The sequence below is a fragment of the Molothrus ater genome, chromosome 1 (assembly GCF_012460135.2).
Source record: "Molothrus ater isolate BHLD 08-10-18 breed brown headed cowbird chromosome 1, BPBGC_Mater_1.1, whole genome shotgun sequence".
Classification (NCBI taxonomy): domain Eukaryota; kingdom Metazoa; phylum Chordata; class Aves; order Passeriformes; family Icteridae; genus Molothrus; species Molothrus ater.
The window spans coordinates 82252288-82273682 of NC_050478.2; the positions used below are offsets into that span (position 1 = coordinate 82252288).

Genomic DNA, 21395 nt, shown 5'->3' on the forward strand with positions numbered 1-21395 from the left:
AAATTGGAACTTACAGAAGAGCACACCAAGTTTTAAAATCAAAGTCCAGCTTATTAGGAAAAATAAATCAAACAGAACACTCCCAAATATCCAGATCTCCACATGATACACATTTTTGCCAAGTGTAGCTCACCTATGTATACTAATTTTAGTGAAGGACTGGTTTTAAAGGTTTTTTTTTAAAGTTTAGTACTTACTTAATGGCTTCACACATGTCCAGTCCCATTTTCACACAATTCTTGGCATGATTTTGAAGAGATATAGGTAGCCCAGAAACACAGTAATAGCAGTCCCCTAAGATCTTAATTCTCATACATTCATTTTCCTGGAGGAAAAAAAAAAGGCAAGGTGAGACAGTGACTTTCAATTTGAAATACATAAATGAAGAGTTACTGTGACAAAGATTGACTTAAATGACATTAGCAAAGTCCTTCTACTAAAGCTTGTTTCAGTACAAAAGGGCTTGCTACAACAGAAACATTGAGAGAGTTTTGTATGGTTGATGCCTCCACCAGTTATGGTCCTTAATAGGCAAAAGCAGGAGGTAATTTCACTGCAAAACATGTTCACACTTGAGAATAACGAACTGAGCTAAACTATCATGTCCTCAATCTAAATAAAGCCTTTTTGTTTGAAATATGAAATCAAAAGACATAGTCTTCCAATTTTACATCTACGAAGATATACTATGGAATGCTTCCAGAAGCTAGAAATCATAATAGTAGTTCTATATTTTCTACTCTAAGACCATGTAAAGATTTTTATTTTTTAAAAACTGAAATTTACTTTTAATTTAATTTAAATTTTAAAATACTTGACAATAATTTTTCAACAAATAAAAACACAGGAAATTTTATCTATTCTGAGGTTTCTGATTTTACTTTCACACATGAAGTTTAATTTAATTTTTATAAAAATGACACCTAAATAAGCAGAAGAAAAAAATCTGATTGTATTTGACTCTTTTCTTGAGAAATAAAGAGGCTGTGGTCAGTAATTAAAATGGATTGGATCAATACTGTCTCTCTTCTCCTTCAGTCTCAAAAATGATTTTTCTGAGACCAGAAAACTGACTAACACTTTTCTATCTTGAGTTTATTAATCCTTGATATTGCAAAAAAATCTATTTAAAGAAGTGTTCATCTGCCATTAAGCCTTATTGGGCTCCATGAGCTTTCTCTATTGGTCCTATTAGAGAGCTATCTTCAGTTTCACAGACTGTCATTCTGGCAGAAATGCACTGTTGCACTCAGACCAGAGCCAGATCATTTTCTTCACGTTTCAAATCCAATCTTCCTGCCAAAGTCTCAGAAATGCTGCACGAAGACCCCAAGAGGAAAAAAAAAAATTAAAGATGACTTTCTTATTCAAACTAACAGCAGCAGCCCATAGCAACCCACCTTGGCAATCTGATCAAACTTGCCGAAGAGCTCATTCAGCATGTGCACCAGCTCTCCTGGGGAGCAGTCACTGGCCAGGCGAGTGAATCCCACAATATCCGCGTACAAGATGCTGCAACAGAAATGAAGAGAATCTTGGTCACAGCTTCCTTCTGCCACACTCAGATCCATCAACCAGCAGCAAAACCTGAAAGCAAGCATCCTGGACTTCACAGGGATATGCCCACACCCAAAACAGCCACTACTAAATGTAGAGCAATAAATATAACTACATCTATAGGAAAATGTATATTTGCCTTTACGGGTGTTGTGTTCATAGGTAATATATACCTGTATGTACCTTTATAGCTATTAACTCCTCAGGTATAATGTTTATAGGCATACCTATATTTATAGTTATTTATAAATATTCTATACCTCTCTATCTGTTACAGGACTGAAAAAAATATAAATATTTTTAAAGTCACAAATCATCAGTATAATAATACAGATATAATAGTTTCAAGGAGTATTTGTGCTCACAAGAGAACATGAGCTTCCTCAAAAGTTCTGCAACATTTTTAATAAATCAGTTTCTAAGAATATAATTCAAACTAACTTGTCCAATAAAATAAAAAAAAACAACAAAACAAACAAACAAAAAACCCAAACAAAAATAGGAAAAAGAACCTTGTTAAGAAGAATGAATGTTTGAAATGAAAGTGATTAATTTTTCCAGCTACTAGAAATTTTTAAATAATAAAAAATTAGATCTGTCAGCAGAATATTTTATCTCAGGTACTGTGTAAAATACGTATGTGATACAGCAGCCTCTGTTTACATGATACAAATCCTGAGAAATTGTTCCAATTAAGAAAATTGCAAAATCTGAATCATACCACTGGCACGAATTACAATTTTGACTAGCATACATGGAAGCAGGATTTAGTAATTGAATCTGAAAAATGAAGACATTATGAAAAAAAGCCTAGTATTATGTGTCTTTTTTCTCAACAACTCCTTTGTACTAACACATTTGTGCTCCTCTGGAATGTAGCACTGTCAGCATTCAATCAAATTAAGGGATGCTACATATTAAGTTGTTGAAAAGCATGTTTTAAAAAACGTTTTCTTAATTCCTCCCTTAACCTTTTCTTTCAAATTTTTTTTTTCTGAATGTTGTTGATACATTTTATTACAGTACAATACCTTACATTGGTGTGCCTTTTGACATACAAATTGTGGAAGTTGTTGGTGTTTTCCAGCTGGCCTGCCTTTGGACCTTGTAGCCTCTGAATGATCTCTGCTTTCATTTCCATGGCAATGTGAGCAGGCAGTAAAGAAAGTAGAAGACGCTCCTGAAATTTAAAATGAAATCCACAGTTTCTTTAAGGAGAATAAATTTAGCATGGCATCAATACTGTGCAAGGCACACCCTATTGTCAATACCACAGAACATTTTGATGAGGCTTGCACCCAGACCAAGTACAAGCTCCAAAGTTAATCAGTACCTTGAGGAGTGTGACAGGGACATATACACATTTCCAAGTAATATGTGCCTTCTCCAAGGTTTTGTGTATATTAAAAAAAGCTTAAGCTAAGCTTAACGTTTGCTGAAGTTATGTACATGAATCTATTCAAAATCTGAGCAGGATGCAGCAAATGAAACAGTCACAAGGCCAGTCCAGAGGACTTAAATGGAAACGCAGTTTGATTCAAGCAGGAATAAGCTACATCTTTTTTTTCCTTTCATACATTTTAAGTGCTCTGCCATAATTTTAGCAGTTAGGCCTAAAATAAAATACAGACAGAATATGAAAATGTTGAATTTTGCAAAGCATTTTGATAGGTACTCTCTCTTTTAATATGCCATTTGACATTTTTTTTCTAATTAACCTAAAAGCATATAGAATACTTAAAAAACCCAAACCCTATATATTTTTCCTCATCATTTGGCATTAGGGTCTTCCTCATCATTTTATATTATGGTCTGCCTCTTCTAAAGCTCTCTGACACTTCCATTTTGCCCATTTCACCTGTGACAGCTTTAGACTGATTTCCTACTTGTCTGGAAACCAGGTCAACAAGAACTCTGCAAAAAAAAAAAATCCTTCTTGCTTTATCATATTCCATCTTGAAACTGAACAAGAATTTCCCATTTTCTCACAGGCAGACAGGAGAGACTCCTTCTGGCTAAGGATAAAAAAAACAGAAGCCTGAACCAGTGAAGAGGGGGAAGGTAACTAAAAAAGCCTCTGACAGAGTCAGAGACAGAAACAGCTACACCAGAAAAGATGATGACCTCAAAATGTGCATGATTCTCAGGTGTTACTCAGAATGATGCATGGTCTTTGGTTCACAAGAGTATTTTTGCAGACTTTGCAGTTCTGTTCATGAAGGTACCAGAAGAGGCGTAGCCATTAATCCAATCCTCTGCCTGGGATTCCTGTTCAGGTCTGATGACCTTGAGTAGAGCAAGGCAATAACAGGGCTATAGACTCTTCTAATATTTGCAGCAACCTTGGCTATCTATCTCTGTCAAGTATAGTGAAAAACTCACATTCCTCATAGCATTTGTGCACTTGTAAGCATAGCATTCAATTACACGAGGCCCTGTGAAACTGATCTTGCACATATTTGGCAAAAAACTTCTATTGCAGTGAATCAAGATAGAATCTTGCTTTGCTGCTAATTAATATTGAACTAATAATTTATTTCTTAAATGCAAGATTAATTTAGTATATTTAGGCATTTTAGCAAATTCACATCCAAGAGACCAGTAGATTTTCATTGCTTATGTTCACTGGCAATGTTTCATTTCCACTGCTCCTTGGTGGAGGTATTTTGCTAATTTGTAAATAGTATCTGTACAACCAATCAATTTTTTCCATAATGAAAACTTACTCTTCCAGGTTGCTCTTTATCTAACAGTAGAGGATTGTTCAGACTTGTTAACAACTAAAATTACACAGTTAATGAAGAGGTGAAGCTCTTAGCAACAATTTCACATAACTATACTCCTTTTATACCATGGATAGTAAATGCAATCACTATCTTCCTTTGACTGTTATGATTCCAGACACACAGTGATGCAGATAATGTCCAGGTTACTGCTTACATCTTTGAAACTCAGAAAGGCTGGTAAAAGGTCATAAAGCAACAAATGTTTTCAAGAAAGCAAGCAAAAAAAAACAAAGAGAAAAAGTTGTCATGGAAAGCAGCATAAAGTGAACTACAAGCTAAAGAATCATAGAGGAAAAGGAAAACAGAATGCCCTAATTGTAGGGGACATGAGGAGAGATGGAACATTTCCCCTTCTTTTTCTCTTCAGGCCAGCCCACTATTCTATTCCGCTTAAACATCCTGATGAAGCTGTTCACCACACCAGAATTCCCTCCAAAGAATGTTTTCCTTCCTCCATTTGCTCTGTACAAAAGAGAAGGCTGCAACCAGAGGCTGCTTTAGAGAACTGCAATTGGTGAAGCACACTGCAGAACACCTTGCCATACCCAGGTGCACATACAGCCTTCAGCCACCCCCTCTTATCCTGCAGGCTTCAAGCATTCACACTTCAGTCCTGACCTTATCATTTGTTTGATAATGTGGATCGTTCATTTTCATTTCTTTCACTAAAAGACAGCTGTGAAAGAAGGTGAATCTTAACCACTTATGAGCACTGTGGCTGAGCTGGTCAGCTAAAGGTTTTAAGAAATGCAAAGCACACAAGAACAACTCTTCCTTTTTTGTTTTTCACTGCTGTTGGCTCAAAAGAGCATAGTGGAAGAATCAAAATCACTTACTGATCAGCTTGTAGTGCACAATGTTCTGCACTGAAACTCCTGCAGACTGGAACAATGAGAGGAACACCACAAATCAAGACTACTGCTTATGCTGGCTTTATATTTGGTAATACATTCCATTCTGTACTATTCTCTCAAAAGGATAGAAAATCTACACATCAAAAACTAGCTGAACTGAGATACAAGACAATGACTTATAGACAATAATCTTCCTTATTTGTAGTAGACAGAGAAGCCACTCTCAGAGTTACAGTCTGTAAGAAAAAAGCTGAAATAATTCTGAATGCAGGTCAAGAGGCACCATTTAAAAGTCTTCAGACTGAAAATAAGAATACCTGCTTCTGGTGAAAGAGAAACTGCTGTGCTATGACAATAATGAAAATCTTCTCACAAATGTCCTTCCCTAGAATATTAACAACATGACCTTAGTAACTTATACAGGGGATTTATACACATGAGACTGCTTCCTGACTTATTCCCTGGGAGTATGCTTTCCTCTCAACCATTCAAGTCACTTCCATCTGATACCTTTTAAGTCCTAGGGCTAAAAGATGCAGCCCACTATCTATACTGAATACAATATTAAAGTGCCTTTCAGTACTATAGGTTAAGTACTTCTCTCTTCTCCACCTGGACCCCACTAGAAGGATAGCAAGTAGTCATCCTCCCTGGTTTCTCCAGTTGAAGATTTTCTGTGGTACATGTCAAAATGTTATTTGAGTTCCTGTTCTCTCAATCTCTCACATCCAAGTTGATCTCTTTGTCAGAATTTTCCCTGAAACATCCAGATGACCTTAGCAGCGAGTCTTTGTTACATATAGTTTCTCTAAAACTTGATAAACTGGTTGCTTTCTTAGCTAGAACAAGTTGCCAGAGCTCAGTCAAAGAACACTGTGCTCTTTTCTGAAAGGTGGCAGTTGCATGTGAGTATCTCACAAAATACCACGCTGTTGTTCTGCAGCAAACAAGCACAACATCCTCAAACACTTGGTACAGGTTATTTTTAAGAGTGCATGTTTCACAAATCAACCTCTTCTTGGCCTGAGGTAATAATGCTTTATTTATTTGCTCATTCCTGTTTTGTTATGCAAACTACCAATACTGATTCACTCATTTGTACAAGATTACATCACGATCAATGCTTTACTGAGCATAAATGTAAGAATTTATAGATTTAAAGGCCAAATATTCTTTCACCTGGTCTGATTTCTTGAATAATACAACTAACAGAATGTCATTAAGGAAAAACAAAGGTAGTCTGATAGGACTCACCCTATTAAAATCAACTTTGTGTCTTGCTATCAATGGAGAGAAACTGTCCTTCAAGGCAATTCACAGAATCTAAGACTGAAATTCTGAGGTAGCAATGCTCTCTCTCTCTCTCTCTTGTCTAGGGAAGGAACTGAAGGTCCACATTTTGGTCTTACTGGAAGAAATGTCCATCTTTCTTGTTAAGCTTTTTCTGATATTCAAGAAGTCTGCAGAAAAATTATATATTTGTAGATCAGTAAAGGACTATAGGAATATTTTTGTCTTTATAATCCTGTATAAGGATATTTTTGTCCCTTTCAATGTCATTTAGGGCACTGAATATTGAATTCTGCTTTTCTGTGGGTTGGATTTTGTTTTCAGATTCCTGTGGCATATATCTAATCATCTCTTTAGCAAGTTTGACAAACCAGGTCAGTAAGTCAGTAATAAGAGCTCGAGAAGCAATTAGCCTATGCATGCATCTTGCTTCACTACAAAGTTTAGAAATAAACACTAATAACATCAAATTTTAAGCCCCCCTCGAAGTGTATAAAGAAATAACGTAAAATAAATGAATTTTCTGATTCCTGATCACAAAATGATAGAACAGTCAAGAGCTGATAGAGATGATGATCCAGAAAGTATTTGTCAAAGTACCATACTGTTAACCCAGACCTCATGATCATCCTCTAAAATACACCTACAAGAATAAAGAGTTGTAAAATGTTTTTTCTTAAATCTAACTTGGACTCCTAACTGAGAGATGAGAAGATTCCTAAAAATTGTGTGCTATTATCTCCTTAAATTTAGCTGATGTTAATAACCTCCATCAACCTCATTAGTTGTGCTGAAGCCAATAAATTGATTTTACTTATACACAACAAGAAAGGTATTCAATCTTGACTACACAGACATCAAGAGATGGAGAATTCACCAACTTCTAGTGGTTAACCACCTGCACTGTTAAAATCTGCTAAAAATGTGTTCTGTATTTCGTACTTTGAAGCCTAGGCCCTGTTATATCTTTCTCAGCTCAAGATTAATGCCCCTACTCTTATTCCTGTAAACACAGATAACTGTCTTTTTGATCAGGTAAATAGACTTAGGTGTAAAAATCTCCTCCTCCTAAGTATTTTCTACACACTCTTCTCAAAACCCTCAACAACCTTCAAGCATTTTTAAGGGTTTCTTGAAACAAATCCTAACATTTTGCTCCAGCAAACACAGACATGCATACATTTATTTCCCTCAGTATGTCCATGACTTACTCTGTGCAACCTTCTGTAGTAACATCCTCGGAGCTCCCTGGCTGCTGTTCCATGTCTCCTATTTTCTCCAAAATATTTTACAAAGTTGCAGCCTTACAATATCCTAGCTATGGCCCGTACTCTCTTAGAATTATGTCTCTTCAGAAAGTTATAAAAAAACTCTCTTGATTAATATTGTTTATAAAGTATTCAATATTATAGTATTTATTATCAGACCGACCAGTATTTACATTTTTGGCAAAAATTATTGTCTATAAATGTCTTCACGTACTTCCTAGATCATTAATAAAAAATACATACAGCATAAACAATGAGATGAGATTCTTGCAGAACATAACACACATGCTAGCTCATTGAACAACTCCACTGATTACTTCCAGTTACTCCACTCAAAATCTATTAGACTGTGCTGTCTTGCTGGGAAGTGTCAGCACTTTTATGCTGAGCATTACTGCATCAAATATCTTACTGAAATCTTTTGATTATGGAAATTTACTTAACCCAAACCCATACCCATTAAATACTAAAAAACATTTTCTTATTACTTGATTTCTTACCAAACTGTTGAGAACATCACTCTACTTCTTTCCAAATGCAATCCCATCGCAGCAGCACCTTTTATTTCACACTGATTGTTTATACTTTTTCTATCTAGTGGCAGCCAATTCCTTGGTTATGGTGGCTTTTCTCCTGGAAAACTTCCAAAACTTTTATTGGCCTTGACAAAACCAGAAAAGGATCAAGGATTTTTCATGACATCTAGAAATTTCCTACATATCACATCTCTTGTCATTCTGAACTTTTTTTATATATATCTAATTGCTGCTTTTGCTTGTGTCTAGTTCAGGCTTTATGACACAGATAATATCTCTCCTGATGGCAGAACTATGAACTCTCATCTGTTCTCCTAAATGCCACACCCCCCTACACACTGCTAACAACATTCATTTTGGATATTTTTTCTCCTTGGAAAATGAGTTTTTCCCCAAGCATAGTACCATAAGGCTTTTTGTTTTCATGACCCTTTTGGTGAAATTTCAAGTGTGCAATGCCAGGAGCTACAATATCAACACCAGAAAATCAACACACACACAAGGGGGATGAAAGCACCATCCTCTCATTCCACACAAGTTCCCCAAGCACAAAATGCAAATGCACTCATGAAACTATTCTGCAGAAGACAAGCTGTAGTTGTCCAGGAGCTGCTTCCATGAGAAAGGGAGGACCCCGAGTGGGGACTACCAGTTTTCACGAGCTCAGATGGTGATGGGCTGTGTCCACCCAGGTGCTGGCACTGGGCCAGTATGAGGCCCAGGTTGGGGCCAGACCGGGATCTGCTCCCACAGGGCTGCCTGGGAGCCTCTGCCTGGGAAGAAGCTCTGCCCTACCCACTCAGTCCCTGAGCTCCAGCCATGCCTCCAGAAAGGGGACAGTTGTCTTCAGATGATTCTGCAGTTGCCAAACATCAGTGGTGTGACTTGGTCACTTCACAAGAGCAGTAAAGCCAGTGCAGACAGTCAGTCAGGCAAGGGTTTGCAGGCTAAATACACAGCACTGTGCACCCTCAGCACTGCACCCTCAGTGCACCCAGCTTGTTTGCTGCAGAGCTGCCATCTCACCAGTCACCTACACATCCAAAAAATACTAAAGCTATGCAAAAGCACCACCACTGTTTCAGTGTGGGGGACTGAAAGCTCATTTAAATTCACAGGCTTGCCATGTATTTGGCAAAGACAAATTCCTACACAGAACCTAGGGGATGTTTAATGTTTATGCATAGATTACAGTTTGCATATGCAGCCTGTTTAGGACTAATTTTGCAAGCAATGTTCACTACACCTTCAGAAAGCATGCCTATCCTGGGGCTGTTCAAGTGACAAGTCACCAAACAGCACAACAATAGAGTAAAAGAACACAGCAATATACACAGCCAGACCTGCTCAATTAACTGACAGAATTTCAAGGTTTGTTTGTGTCTCATCCTGTTAATTCTTGCTCTAAGTTTTATATATTTCACGAACTGATGAACAGACAGAAGCAGCAAGCAGCATTTTGCAAAGAATCAGTTTGATGAGCATAACACGTTTATTATTATATCAGTCTTCAATAAAGGTGAAGTATTATAGTGCTGGCAATTGCTTAATACCATTCTTTTAAACAATAAACTATGGTACAACTAGTACAACTCACTTCACATTCTGATGAGAAGAATTTTGTTATTCTTTCAACAAAAAATGAAGAAAACCAAACTCATCGCTTGTTTTACATATTTTTCTTCTTCCAAACCATCTATGAGAGTCAGGGAAGATATTCAAGAGTACTGCTTGAAAGGTATCTACACAGCCTTTTTCAAAGACCAAAGTTTCCTGTTCATCTGCCCAGTTTAGAGCCAAACCTTGTGGTTAAAAGCATCAAACTCAAAGCAAAACCAAAAGCATTTCTAAGGCACAGCACTGCATTTAAGTTACAAGATCACATCTGAAGCACATTGACAGCATCACTCCTCCACAGCCTCTAGATAGCATGAAACTGATAGTTTTTACCTTTGACATTGCCTCTGGTGTTTTAGCCATCTGCTTACAGATTGCCAAGTAAACGTGCAAGAATGGATTTCTTTCTGTACTTCAATGGCGATTTGCTAATATTTTACTGGATAGTCTACAGATAGCATACATTTGAGTGACCAAATGTTACTTACCACACAGAATAAAGATCAAAATCTAGATTTTTAAGAATAAAGATTCATATCAGGCACCTAGCTGCACTTGTCAGGAGCTCAAAAACACTTAAAAGTGGGTCAGACAGAGCAGTGAGAAGCAGGGTCACACAGCAACAGAAATGAATCAAAACAGTCAATCTCTGTATTAGAGTAATCAAGAGTAGAAGGAGTTAAACATTGTTTTGGCCCAGGCAACAGCTAGTTTAAATAGAGATAAAAGTTTATTCAAGCAGGAGTGAGAGCTTATTTCACCCCTAAATTAATGAAAAGTAAACCTACAGTAAGGAGTAATGCTAGTTCTTGTGAAACAGTGATGATAAATTTTAATGTTGTAAGCTGTATATTTTAACAGCTCTTTTCTGAGCACTGCTATTTATTCAACAGCTCACTTCCTAACCTTGAAGACAGAGGAGGCTGACTCACACTAGGTGGAAATCAAAGAACAGGCAGATGTCTGGAGGGTGTATGCTGTTACTGCATTCATAAAGCAGACCTCTTATTTCCTTACAATGGTCTAAATAAAATGCAACAAGAATGGTTTGCATTATGTTTCCATCTCAGGATTGACAGTTTCTTGTAGAAATCTCCCGATTGCTCTTTAATGTTTATATTCACCAGCTACTAAAGACAAAGTTTTCAATGAAAAACTTCGCTCCCCCTGAAAAAAAAACCCCTAATATAAACAGAGTTTTGAAAACCAATTCTCCTTATTTTGAGGAATCTGATCAGGGAAAAAAAGCAACAACTTAATGATGGTAGATACATGCTAAACTAGTAATTAACACTGATTAGTAGGCCTAATCACAAAACAAAATTCAGCATAAATCATAGCAAGGGTTAAAGCTTTCAGAATTAGCCTGGTTTTATTTTCTAAATATTTTCTGAATTTTATTCTATATATTTTATTTTCTGAACATTTCCCCCATTACTGTGTGTAGAATTTTGGAAGTGTTTTCTATGGTATGTTCCAGAGGTACTTACACATGTAAGTTTGCAGACAGGAACTCAGACTTAATCACAGAAAGACAGGAATGGTAACTACCAGAGCTTCAAGTGCCTTGTCACCTGGGAAAAGCCTGTCCTCCTGGGACACTAAGTCTGTGTGTGCAATGCATTGAGAAAATTGGAATCCTAAAAATGTAACTGAGAAAAAACTAGATCTGCAGAAGGAAGCCACATTAAGTAGAAAATGCCCAAAAGAGGGTGCTGTTTATGATTCTGCACAAAGAAGGAGGCACCTTAATGTGCTTGGAACTCTGTTGTGGGCAAAACAGTCTGCAGTCAGGTAATTTTAATGGAAATAATTTACCGTAAACAAAACCAAACCTCTCACTGCTGATTGCAGTTGTGAAAAAAAGAAAAAAAAACCACAAAAAAAAACCAACAAAAAAAGGAAGATAATCACTGAGCTAGACACACAACCATCTATCCTCTGCACTTCCTAGCCTCAGTTTTACCTATTTTTGCTGTGCATTATGCTCTGTCCATCAAAATTCCTGTGCTGAGGCAGAAGGCAGGGTAGGAAGCTGAGATAGCAATGTGTGATAGTTTCTTTCTGTCACTGTCTGCTTAACCACTTCTGTTGCTCCATGATTAAAGGTTTCTGCTGCCCTTGTCCTCCACGTCTCTGAGCCGGCCTCGAACACTCATGGCCTGCAGTGTCCTCTGGTGTGTCCATGGATTGCCCATGTGCCACAACCCCTCAGTGGTGAGGTTACTTTGAGTGCAGAGTCCTCTACACAGATCAGCTTGTCTCCAGCCTCTGGAGCTGCCTGTTTCCTTCCACACTGTGTTTGGGCAGGGGCACCTTTGGTCCCTGCTTAGGTGCTTTTTAGTGCCCAATGGCTAAGATTTTCTACAGAAAGCAGGCATTTTCCATGGCTGTTTTGTGTGCCCCACAGTTGGCTGGAGGCAGCTTTGGCAGACATGAAGTGATTCACAGTGACCCCTCCTGCAGCTCACCACCTCAGCCCCCTGCAACCTGTGGCCACCAACACAGGCTCCATCCAAAGCCACAGTGGCCAGCGGTGCAGAAACAGGGTGTCAGCTCCAGAGGTTTTCAAGCTTTAACAGGAGATCCACAAGTTAAACAACGTTGTCCATGTGCAAGCCCTCATCAAAACTGCTCTCTGCCAAAATGAGACCTCAACTCTCTTCCCATCCCCACAGAAAAATACTTATCAGTGAGCACAAGGTTATTTTCGAGGTAGAGCCCCAGCAGCCTTTTCAGGTGAAACTAATTTGCTCCGAAATTAAACCATTTAAAAATCACTGAAGCAAGCACCAGATTTCCTGTTTCTGCAACGCTCCAGGTAAATTCCCTAGTCCCCAGGCTCCTGCACAAAGGCTGCTCTGCTTCCTATTTCTCTCTCATGGGATGTGCAATCCAGTGGAGACATTTGGCAAATGTCCCTCAGCACAGCGAAAGACGGGGCCCAGTTTGTCCCCTTGAGGAATTAGGGCTGTGTCTGAATTCTTGTCTCACATCTCGAAGGGTTTAAAATAGGTCTATTCTTACTAACTCCGTGTTCTATGTCTATTGTTTTGGAATCCTGGTTTACACCCTGATGCCTGCACATTTGTACACGTGGAGATGCATACTGTAAGAAAACAATACCATAGCTGCAGCTGATTGATGTTGGCAGCATTATTTGTAATGGCAGATATGCTATGGATTAATGACATCTATTCTATGATCATTGCACTCAAATAGCTTCCAAAATTTTTAGAAATTTGGGAGTATTTTGTGACTTCTTTACCCAACACTGGTTTTGGTAATTTCCAGCATACATCATCAAGATACTGCATGCCTTTATGCAATTTGATTCATTTTGAAACACTGCATTTTAAATATGAATTAAGATATATCTATAGAAAAATATGTTGACAATTAGTATTGTGTTGCTGTTCAAAGAGATAAAATTATAAGAAATGAGAAGGTAATATATATTAACTGATAACATTTTACTGTGTAATTCACAGTACCATAATTTAATATTCATCACTGAAACCTCAACATACAAGCACATAATATCAACTGTTTAAGCTACAGGAACCATAACTCCTAGAAAGGAAGAAAGAACAAAAAAATTTACATCTTTAGTGTAACAAGCCATTTATTTTCATATTTAATTCCTGCTCCAGTCCTCTTGGTGAATTTTTTTTACTACTTTAAATCTCTTTCTGTATGATATTAGCAACAGTTACAGATTATGTACTTCCTTTTCAGACTGGCATTGCTGTTCCCACCATTTACGTTACATAATTTTGAAGAAAGTAGTAAAATATGAGACTGCTGTATGTTTTCAGCTACTTATTTTAAGAAATGCTATAAAATATTCTTTTTGATTTTTGTTAGCACACTGTTTTTATTAATAAGCAAGAGGTAGCTGATTTCTTTTTCAATCCTGAGTCCAAGGTGCACCTCAAAATAGTTTCCTCCCCACAGAGCCTCATAGCTGTCTTTAGCAGCACTGGCACTGCCACATCCAGCACAGCCTAGCAACATTTCAAATACTGAGTCCTGCCAAGAAACTACAGAACATATGCTCAATACACAGATGTGCTCTGATGAATCAGGGCCATCCTACATATTCAGATTGGGTCATTGCAGAACTTACTTGATTGCAGGTTGCAATATCAGTATTAAAAAAATAACTGTCTTTTTTTTTTTTTTCCCCAAGGTGTGTGACTGGAAGGGAATGCTCCACTGTGAGTCAGGTGGATGCATCTAAATGAGAGCCACTTAGAGCTGCAGAAGAAAGAAAGAACCTTTCAGAAGACTGGATGGAAAAATCAGGGGAAAGCACCAAGAAGTGAGATATTGCTCTGCTGCAGTGCACCCAACTTCAGCATTGCCCACTTTCTTGACAGAAATATTTCCTAAATACCCTGATGGGACTTGCTGAGGTTGTTCTAATGATGGAAGCCACTGCATGCTGAAGGTCTCTCTAGAAGAAGGCTGTAGGAAACTGCTCTGCAAGGATTCAATATGAGATTTATTTTTAAGTTTGGTATTTTCTCCATTTCATCAGCAATTTTGAGCTATCCTTGGCTGAAGAGTAAAGTTATTCTAACTTACTCTAAGTAACTTTGCTGTAAATAAAACTTTTCTCTTTTTTTGAGACTGGCAGCTATTCCATCCAAGGACCTATGAGTCATGCTCTGTCATAGCAAGTGTGGCTTAAAGTTTGAATAATCTCTCTCAGTGATCCAGCAGGTGAAGCCTCTGCAGCTGTGCCTACTCCTGTACGGACTGCAGTGAGCAATTCTATAAATCATTTGGGGCAAAATGTTGTTGTGTATCTGGGAAATTGGAGAGAAACTTCCATTGCAGAAGCTCATCCCTTAACTCGTAACTGCTATTCAAAGAGGGACACCACACATACAGAAGGCAATTATTATTTAATGTTTGACAGATAAAGTTCTGCATCTTATGTGTCTGGTGAGACATGAGTTCCTCTGCTATTCTCCCATATCCTTTTCCTTTTGCGGTCTCCAAGGAAGCCCAGTGCTTTGCTCTGAGGCTGTATGCTGAAATATTGACAGTTTCAGGGCAAGAGCTCAATCCTTCTTGCACAAACCTTGCTCTCCCAGCAGGACAAAATTCACTGGACTCAGGGCAGTAAAAGCTACCCAAACCAATCACCTTGCATCTTCAAGCACAACTTCTTCAAAGTTTGTTTTTCTCTCAACACTAAGGGGAAGGTGACATCTTGATAACAAGTTCTGCTGGTTTCAGCTAACTTTCCTCATCTATAGGTTCACATTTGCATTACCCAGGTGCTTGTTTCTAGTATCTCACAGAAGCACATTGAAAGGACAACTCCCCAGACATACAGTAGTATGTGGTACAGAAATCCAACACTATATGCAATACAGCATTTTCATGTCTCTGCTCCCAGTGCAAAGAAGGGAGTAAACAGAAAGGAACAAAATATGGCCCAAGAAGAATTGAATGACCAGCAATTAATCATATTTCTTCAGTGTGACAAAGGAGACAGAAAAATAGCTGTGCCAGATGCCCAGATTTAAAATGCCTTCAATTACCTAAATCTGACAGTTCTGCTTTTTTTAGAAAATCGTCACAAGAATATGTTGGGCTACACCAAAAGCTGGAGCCCAGCCTACGCTCCAAGATGGAATAGTAAAAATAGTGGCTACTTGCAAACACTAGACAGAAACACTTTTATGAAGAAGCAAGAAAGATGCCTGTTATTATTCATACTAACAATTGGCTCTACCTTCAATATCTATGTTATTTCATAAATAAATCTATCTGGTTATATTAAAATGAGGAAAAGAAAGCCCTGTATATCTGCCGCTTATGAATTCCAGTAAAATTACTCATTGAGTGTTCTTTTCATCTTCTAGAATTGTACAAAAACTACTGTCTGTATACCTGCTTACTCAGGCTTTATTTTATATATGAACAGAGATCTAGAAGTATCTTATAAAACAAAGCATATTTATTTACAGATTTCCTTTAGGTAACATAAAGCTCACTGTAAAAGCTGACAGATCTCCACATTGTGTTGTACTATGTGACACTACAGCACTTCTGTGAATAACAGTATGGAGACTGGTGGCACATGCTCCAACAACAAATTATTGCTTCTGGGACCTGTAGGTATTTTATGGTTGATAAGCAACTTTCACTGAAATGTTTACATTTCAGAGCAATGCAGAAAGCTATTTAAAAATAATCTGATCATGAGACAAAACTAAAGGGACATGAGTGATTTAAAAAAAAAGCAACATTGAAAAAAATTCTTAGTGGGGATAAGCAATTAAAATTTTAATCTTTGATAATGTAAAGACATTTGTCCCATGCTTGCTTAGTTTCTTCAACACCCTTTTGTGAGGGATCTTGTCTTCCAGAAATACAGGCAGCCAATTAAAGTGGATCATTCTCACCCACAAGATTTGAAACCTTCAGAGAATTCCTATTTTTTTCCTTTACAAAAGCTGTCCTGACTTTTATTTCATCTATCACCCTCACCCAAATCTAGCATTCTACTTCCACTAACATGGCCAAACAGACACTGGGTTTCTAAGTCAGTAATCCTCTGGCCTCCCTTGGAGCTCTGCAAAAATTGGTATCACAGCTGCCTCCCTCTTGCCCTGAGCTATCAGCACAGCTCTGGGTGACAGACCCCACGTGAGAGGTGGCTGCAGCACTTCAGTTGTTTCATTCCTGAGCTTCTTTAGGTCTTTCTGCTGAATACATAGACAGGAGGATTCATTACCACTTATTTTATTTTATCTATCTATTATTTGACCTCTCCTCCTCACGCTTCACCTTGAGATAACTGCTGCAATTAGTCTTCCATAAGCGTAGAAAATCCCTTTCCTCCACAATGAGCACAGAAGCATTAAAAAAAGTATTCAGTAGATTTACTATGGGGAATCACATGGCATAATTCTGAATACAAACTCACTCTGAAAAAGACAAATCAGTTAATTTCTGCACAGTTTTAGAAATACTTAGTGTTTCTTTCTAGTAATTGTTAAACTTACAGTAACATGTTTTCTCAATGCTAATTTAATTTTCTAAAAAGATAATTTTTAAAAAATTTTTCTTTTTTAGTATCCCCTTTCATCTAAGCAAAATTTCAGATGCTTTTGTACTTATTTAAAATTACTCTATTACCAATTTTCACACACATTAACAAAGTATTAAACATTAGGAATGGATTAAATTGAATTAATGCCTTTCTATTCCTTTTAGCTTTGGTTTTTTATGGTTGGCCTAGAACTAACTAAATTAATACTTTTTTTTTTCAGTGGTGGAGGAAAAGTAGCTTTCTTATGATTGATTTTTAACATTTTAATGAATTTCCAAGGAAACAAAGCAGGAAAGCTACACAACACAGTCATCTTTAAAACACTTACTATTTCTTTTTATATGTATTCCTTATCAAAGGGGTACTTGAATGCACCCAAGATGACTTCCAGAAGTTGCCTACAAGAGGAAGTAACTTTAGTGTGTTTAAGGCATGCCTACAGGTAGCTTTCCGAGTGCCTCTTTCTCCTGTTTGTACTATGTACAATTAAGCAGTGTATACCAACTTTAGGTTCAAAGGGCTCATGTATGACAGAATGTCTCAAATTTATATTTTTCCAAATTCTTAAAGCTGTGACTCACATAATAAAGCTAAAATAAAAGCAAAACACAAAATAACAAAATCCTACTGTGTCATCTTTTCATTCTCATGTAATTCACTGCCAAATTACTCTCTATATCTATGTATCTATATATGAAAAAAACCATTCATTTCAATAATGCAGTGTATTTCAACAATGGATGTTACATATTCAAAATATAAGATATCCTCCATCATTCAAGGCCAGATTGGATGGGGCTCTGAGCCACCTTGTCTCATGGAAGGCATTCCTGCCTGTGGCAGGGGGCTTGCAAATAGAAGACCTTTAAAGTCCCTTCAACTCAAACCATTCTATGGTTTTAAGTTTATGCCCTTTGAAAAAAGGAATTACCACCCTGGCTCTACAGCTAAAAGGCTAAAATCTTCCTTTTGTTAAAAAAGAAAATTTGCAAGCAAATTCTCTGCACAGATATTGCCCTGCACAGGGATATCAGATACAAGACAAGCTAGGAACATGTGGCAGTGGGGATACAATGGCAACACTGCACCAGTTATAATTACCACAAAGTGATGGGTACAGTGGGGTTACAGCAGTCCCTGCAGGGCTCTTTGTTAATCTGCTCAAGAGCACATCTTTCACTGAAGGGTAAACAACCCTGCATCACTGTTAACACAGTTAGTGTCTCAGAAGAAGCTCTCACTGCACCTACCCTGCAGCTGAAACCAGAATGTTCCCAATACCAAACCTATCTCAAAAAATAAAAGCCTCTTTAAGAGTGTATTTTAATTATTTTTTAATGTGTGGCTTTCCAGACTAAGAAGCCAATTCATTCAGTAAACTCGGGCTAATCAATCACACAACCAACCGAAGCACACATTTCCATGGAATGAAAAACTTGCATCATACCATATTGATCATATAATTTCATATATCAATATTATAATTTTATTTCCTGCTTCTTAAAAATGTGTTTTATTACCTATCCATGTAAACAGGTTGAAATTCCAGCATCATTTAAGAAAAGCCACCATATTACAGTACTGCAAGTGAGTTGGTGCATTTCTTGTCAACTAAAGCTAAACTTTTCATTTACATTACCCTCTGTTTTTTCCTCTCAGTGAAAATGTGTTTCATTGCAGATACTTGCCTAGTTGTATCATTTTTAGGGTGAAAAGTTTTAAAAGTTTTAATTTATGAAAGAAAATTTCAGATATTTTGCCTGGAAAGGGAGAAAAACAATGAGTCACTTAAATGACAACAATGATGTGCAGAGTCTTTGCTTATGATCAAGTAAAGATAGAGGTGTTTTGCAATGGTTCTCTCTTTGAATCCAGCAGCAGTGCAGCTCTTGTCTAAAAACTGTAATATACTAAACAAAGTCAGTGCCTGAACCATATGCTGATCTTGCACTGAATTTTTCATGAGTATTAAAAAACCCAAAATTATTTGAGAACTCCCCAGTAAATCTCTTTCCCAGAGATTTCCATTCTCATTCCCTGAATGCCCTTTGAAGCAGGCACATGAGGATAAAGATGCTGCAAATATGAGTATCAGTGGGTAACTGGGGAAACTCTGGTCACATCCTTTCATGGACTAAATGTTTGTCCCATCCTATACAGAGCAAAGGTGCTCAGCAACAGCCTTTCCAGATCTGAAACCACAGACTAAAGTGGTTTTGAAGTCTGCTGTGCACATGCACTATTATGTCTGTTTTCTCTTTGCCCCTGAACCACAACTTTTAGTTAGGATTTAAAGAGGGTTTTCTGAATGTCCCAATCATTTTCAACGTGGATTGCATTTCTTCACATTTTTAAATCTGAGAAGTATCACTGAAGTGGATCAATTCATGATAAACCTGGCACTTTCTGGGACAAGTCTGAGGATCCACTGTAACGCTCTGTCAGGATCAGTCATCTTCAGGAGCTTTAGGGACACCTGTGGAGGATAAATACCCTTTGGTGCATGCTGAATGCTGTTAGGGCTTTCTTCATTTTAACAGTGATGTCAGTGAGCAGGACCACATTTTAATGTGATTTTGGGCATTAAAAGGATAATGAATCTCCTCTGAAAACTTGCAGTGTACTTTCAGTAGTGGTGTATATTGTGGCCAGTCCTTCAGCTTCCTCCATCCCAAGTTCAAGACAGGTTCACCATATTTCTCATGGCTCTCCACAGTCACAGTTTTATTGTCTAGTTGTCCTACCTCATGGATTAGGTAAGATCCCAAAAGGGCTGAAGTCCTTATCTATTTCCATATAATGGATTTTTTTACCTTGTCACTGCAATTCTGAGTACTTAGTTTACTCCTGCTGGCATAGAAAATAATAGGATGCTTTTTTCTGGAAATCAGCATAAATTCTCACTATGACTAACAGACATTTATCACGTGGCTTCTATGTTTTCATCATCATGTAGAAAAGTCCCTCTCCTTCTCAAAATGGGTACTTTATTTCCTACACGTATTCATACAACATCCAATTTTTCACCAAAGTCTCCACCAGGATCAAGCTGACATGATTCTCTTTTTTTATAGTATGTCTCAGACAATATAGCTGAAATTTTGCAGATTTTACAACTGTCTGCATTTAACAGCATCCCAAACATGCGTGGTTCTATTTAACTATCATCGGAGTTTCCTGAGAATTACCTACTGCATCCATGTTTGCATTACAGGCATATTATACTACAGTTCTGCCACTTCCTTTTCAGTGCATTATCATTCATATTCCTCCTACTTGTCAACCAATTCACCTTCAGACAGTCATATCTTTAAAATGCTAATGTATTCCATGCTATGCAACAAGGTGCTTCTGTCTTTTAATGGCTAGATGAAAATTTTAACTGAATGGAAAAAATTAGGAAGAAACTGTGGTGCAGTGATTTATGTGAGTAAGTTATAGTACATCTATTTATAGCATTGCACAGCTTTTTAATGATATTCTGTTGGCATAATTAAGAATCCTTGCACAGAGTTTGAACAAAAACATAACAACAACAATAATATTTAATTGATTTTTGCATATAAAATGCAATGGGGCTTCAGCTAAGAGCAATATGTTATTCATATGCTACTGATACTAAATTGGGTTGTGACATACTGTTTGTTCCTCAAACTCACTGAAGATGCACACATTAATTTACAAGAACTCCAGAAATGCATATGGGAAAGAAAAATTAGGCCTACAGCTTATACAAAATGAGGAAAACGGAGAGAAACTTTATCACAGGACACACACAAGATAAGCAACCAACTTCATTAGGAAGGCATATATTATTAGAGTAAGAAATGATTATGTATAAAAGAAAGGTTTAATCTAAAAAGCTGGTATAAAAAGAAAACCAAACACTTGTGATTTTGATTATATTATCTTGTTAGAACAATGAAAACCTCAGAAATCCTTGGACATATTTGCAAAGTATTTGCATGTCACAATAACAGAACCAGGCATACTAACTCTTTCTTTCTATTTTTATAACTCCTCTAACAAGATGAATGTATCTTTTCCCATGGTATCAGTAAACAACTGTTCCTTCTTACTGTGTGGTGTCTGTGGAAGAATGCTTTTTAAAATAACCTGAAAGAATAACTTAAGAATGCAGAAAAACTACTGATGCAAATTTAATTTTTTTTTGGTAAATTTGGTAAAGTGAAGTTATTATCAATTTAAAATTCCATTCTTCACAGACAGATTTTGCCCAGCAATCCCTACACTTCAAAATCAGTGATGAGGAGTTACTCCCCTGGAGTAAAACTCCTCACTGTTAACTGTGCTTTTAAAGAGTGTTGTCAGTGTGGAGAGTGTTACAGCTGCACAGAATCCCTGTGAGCACCAGGCCTTTTTCTTAATTACGTAAAAAAAGACATGCAGCC

The 21395-nt window shown here is 37.3% G+C and overlaps 1 protein-coding gene across 1 annotated transcript in view; it reads right to left on the bottom strand.

Annotated features, from left to right (window-relative positions):
* ADCY2 (adenylate cyclase 2) overlaps nucleotides 1-21395 on the bottom strand; it is a 206834-nt gene that overhangs the window by 69584 nt on the left and 115855 nt on the right. Inside the window, exons 5-7 of the mRNA XM_036400040.2 lie at nucleotides 2589-2737; nucleotides 1401-1512; nucleotides 198-325 (exon numbers count right to left, since the gene is read on the bottom strand). Coding sequence (XP_036255933.1) covers nucleotides 198-325; nucleotides 1401-1512; nucleotides 2589-2737 — 389 coding nt within the window. The remainder of the gene's footprint in view (nucleotides 1-197; nucleotides 326-1400; nucleotides 1513-2588; nucleotides 2738-21395) is intronic.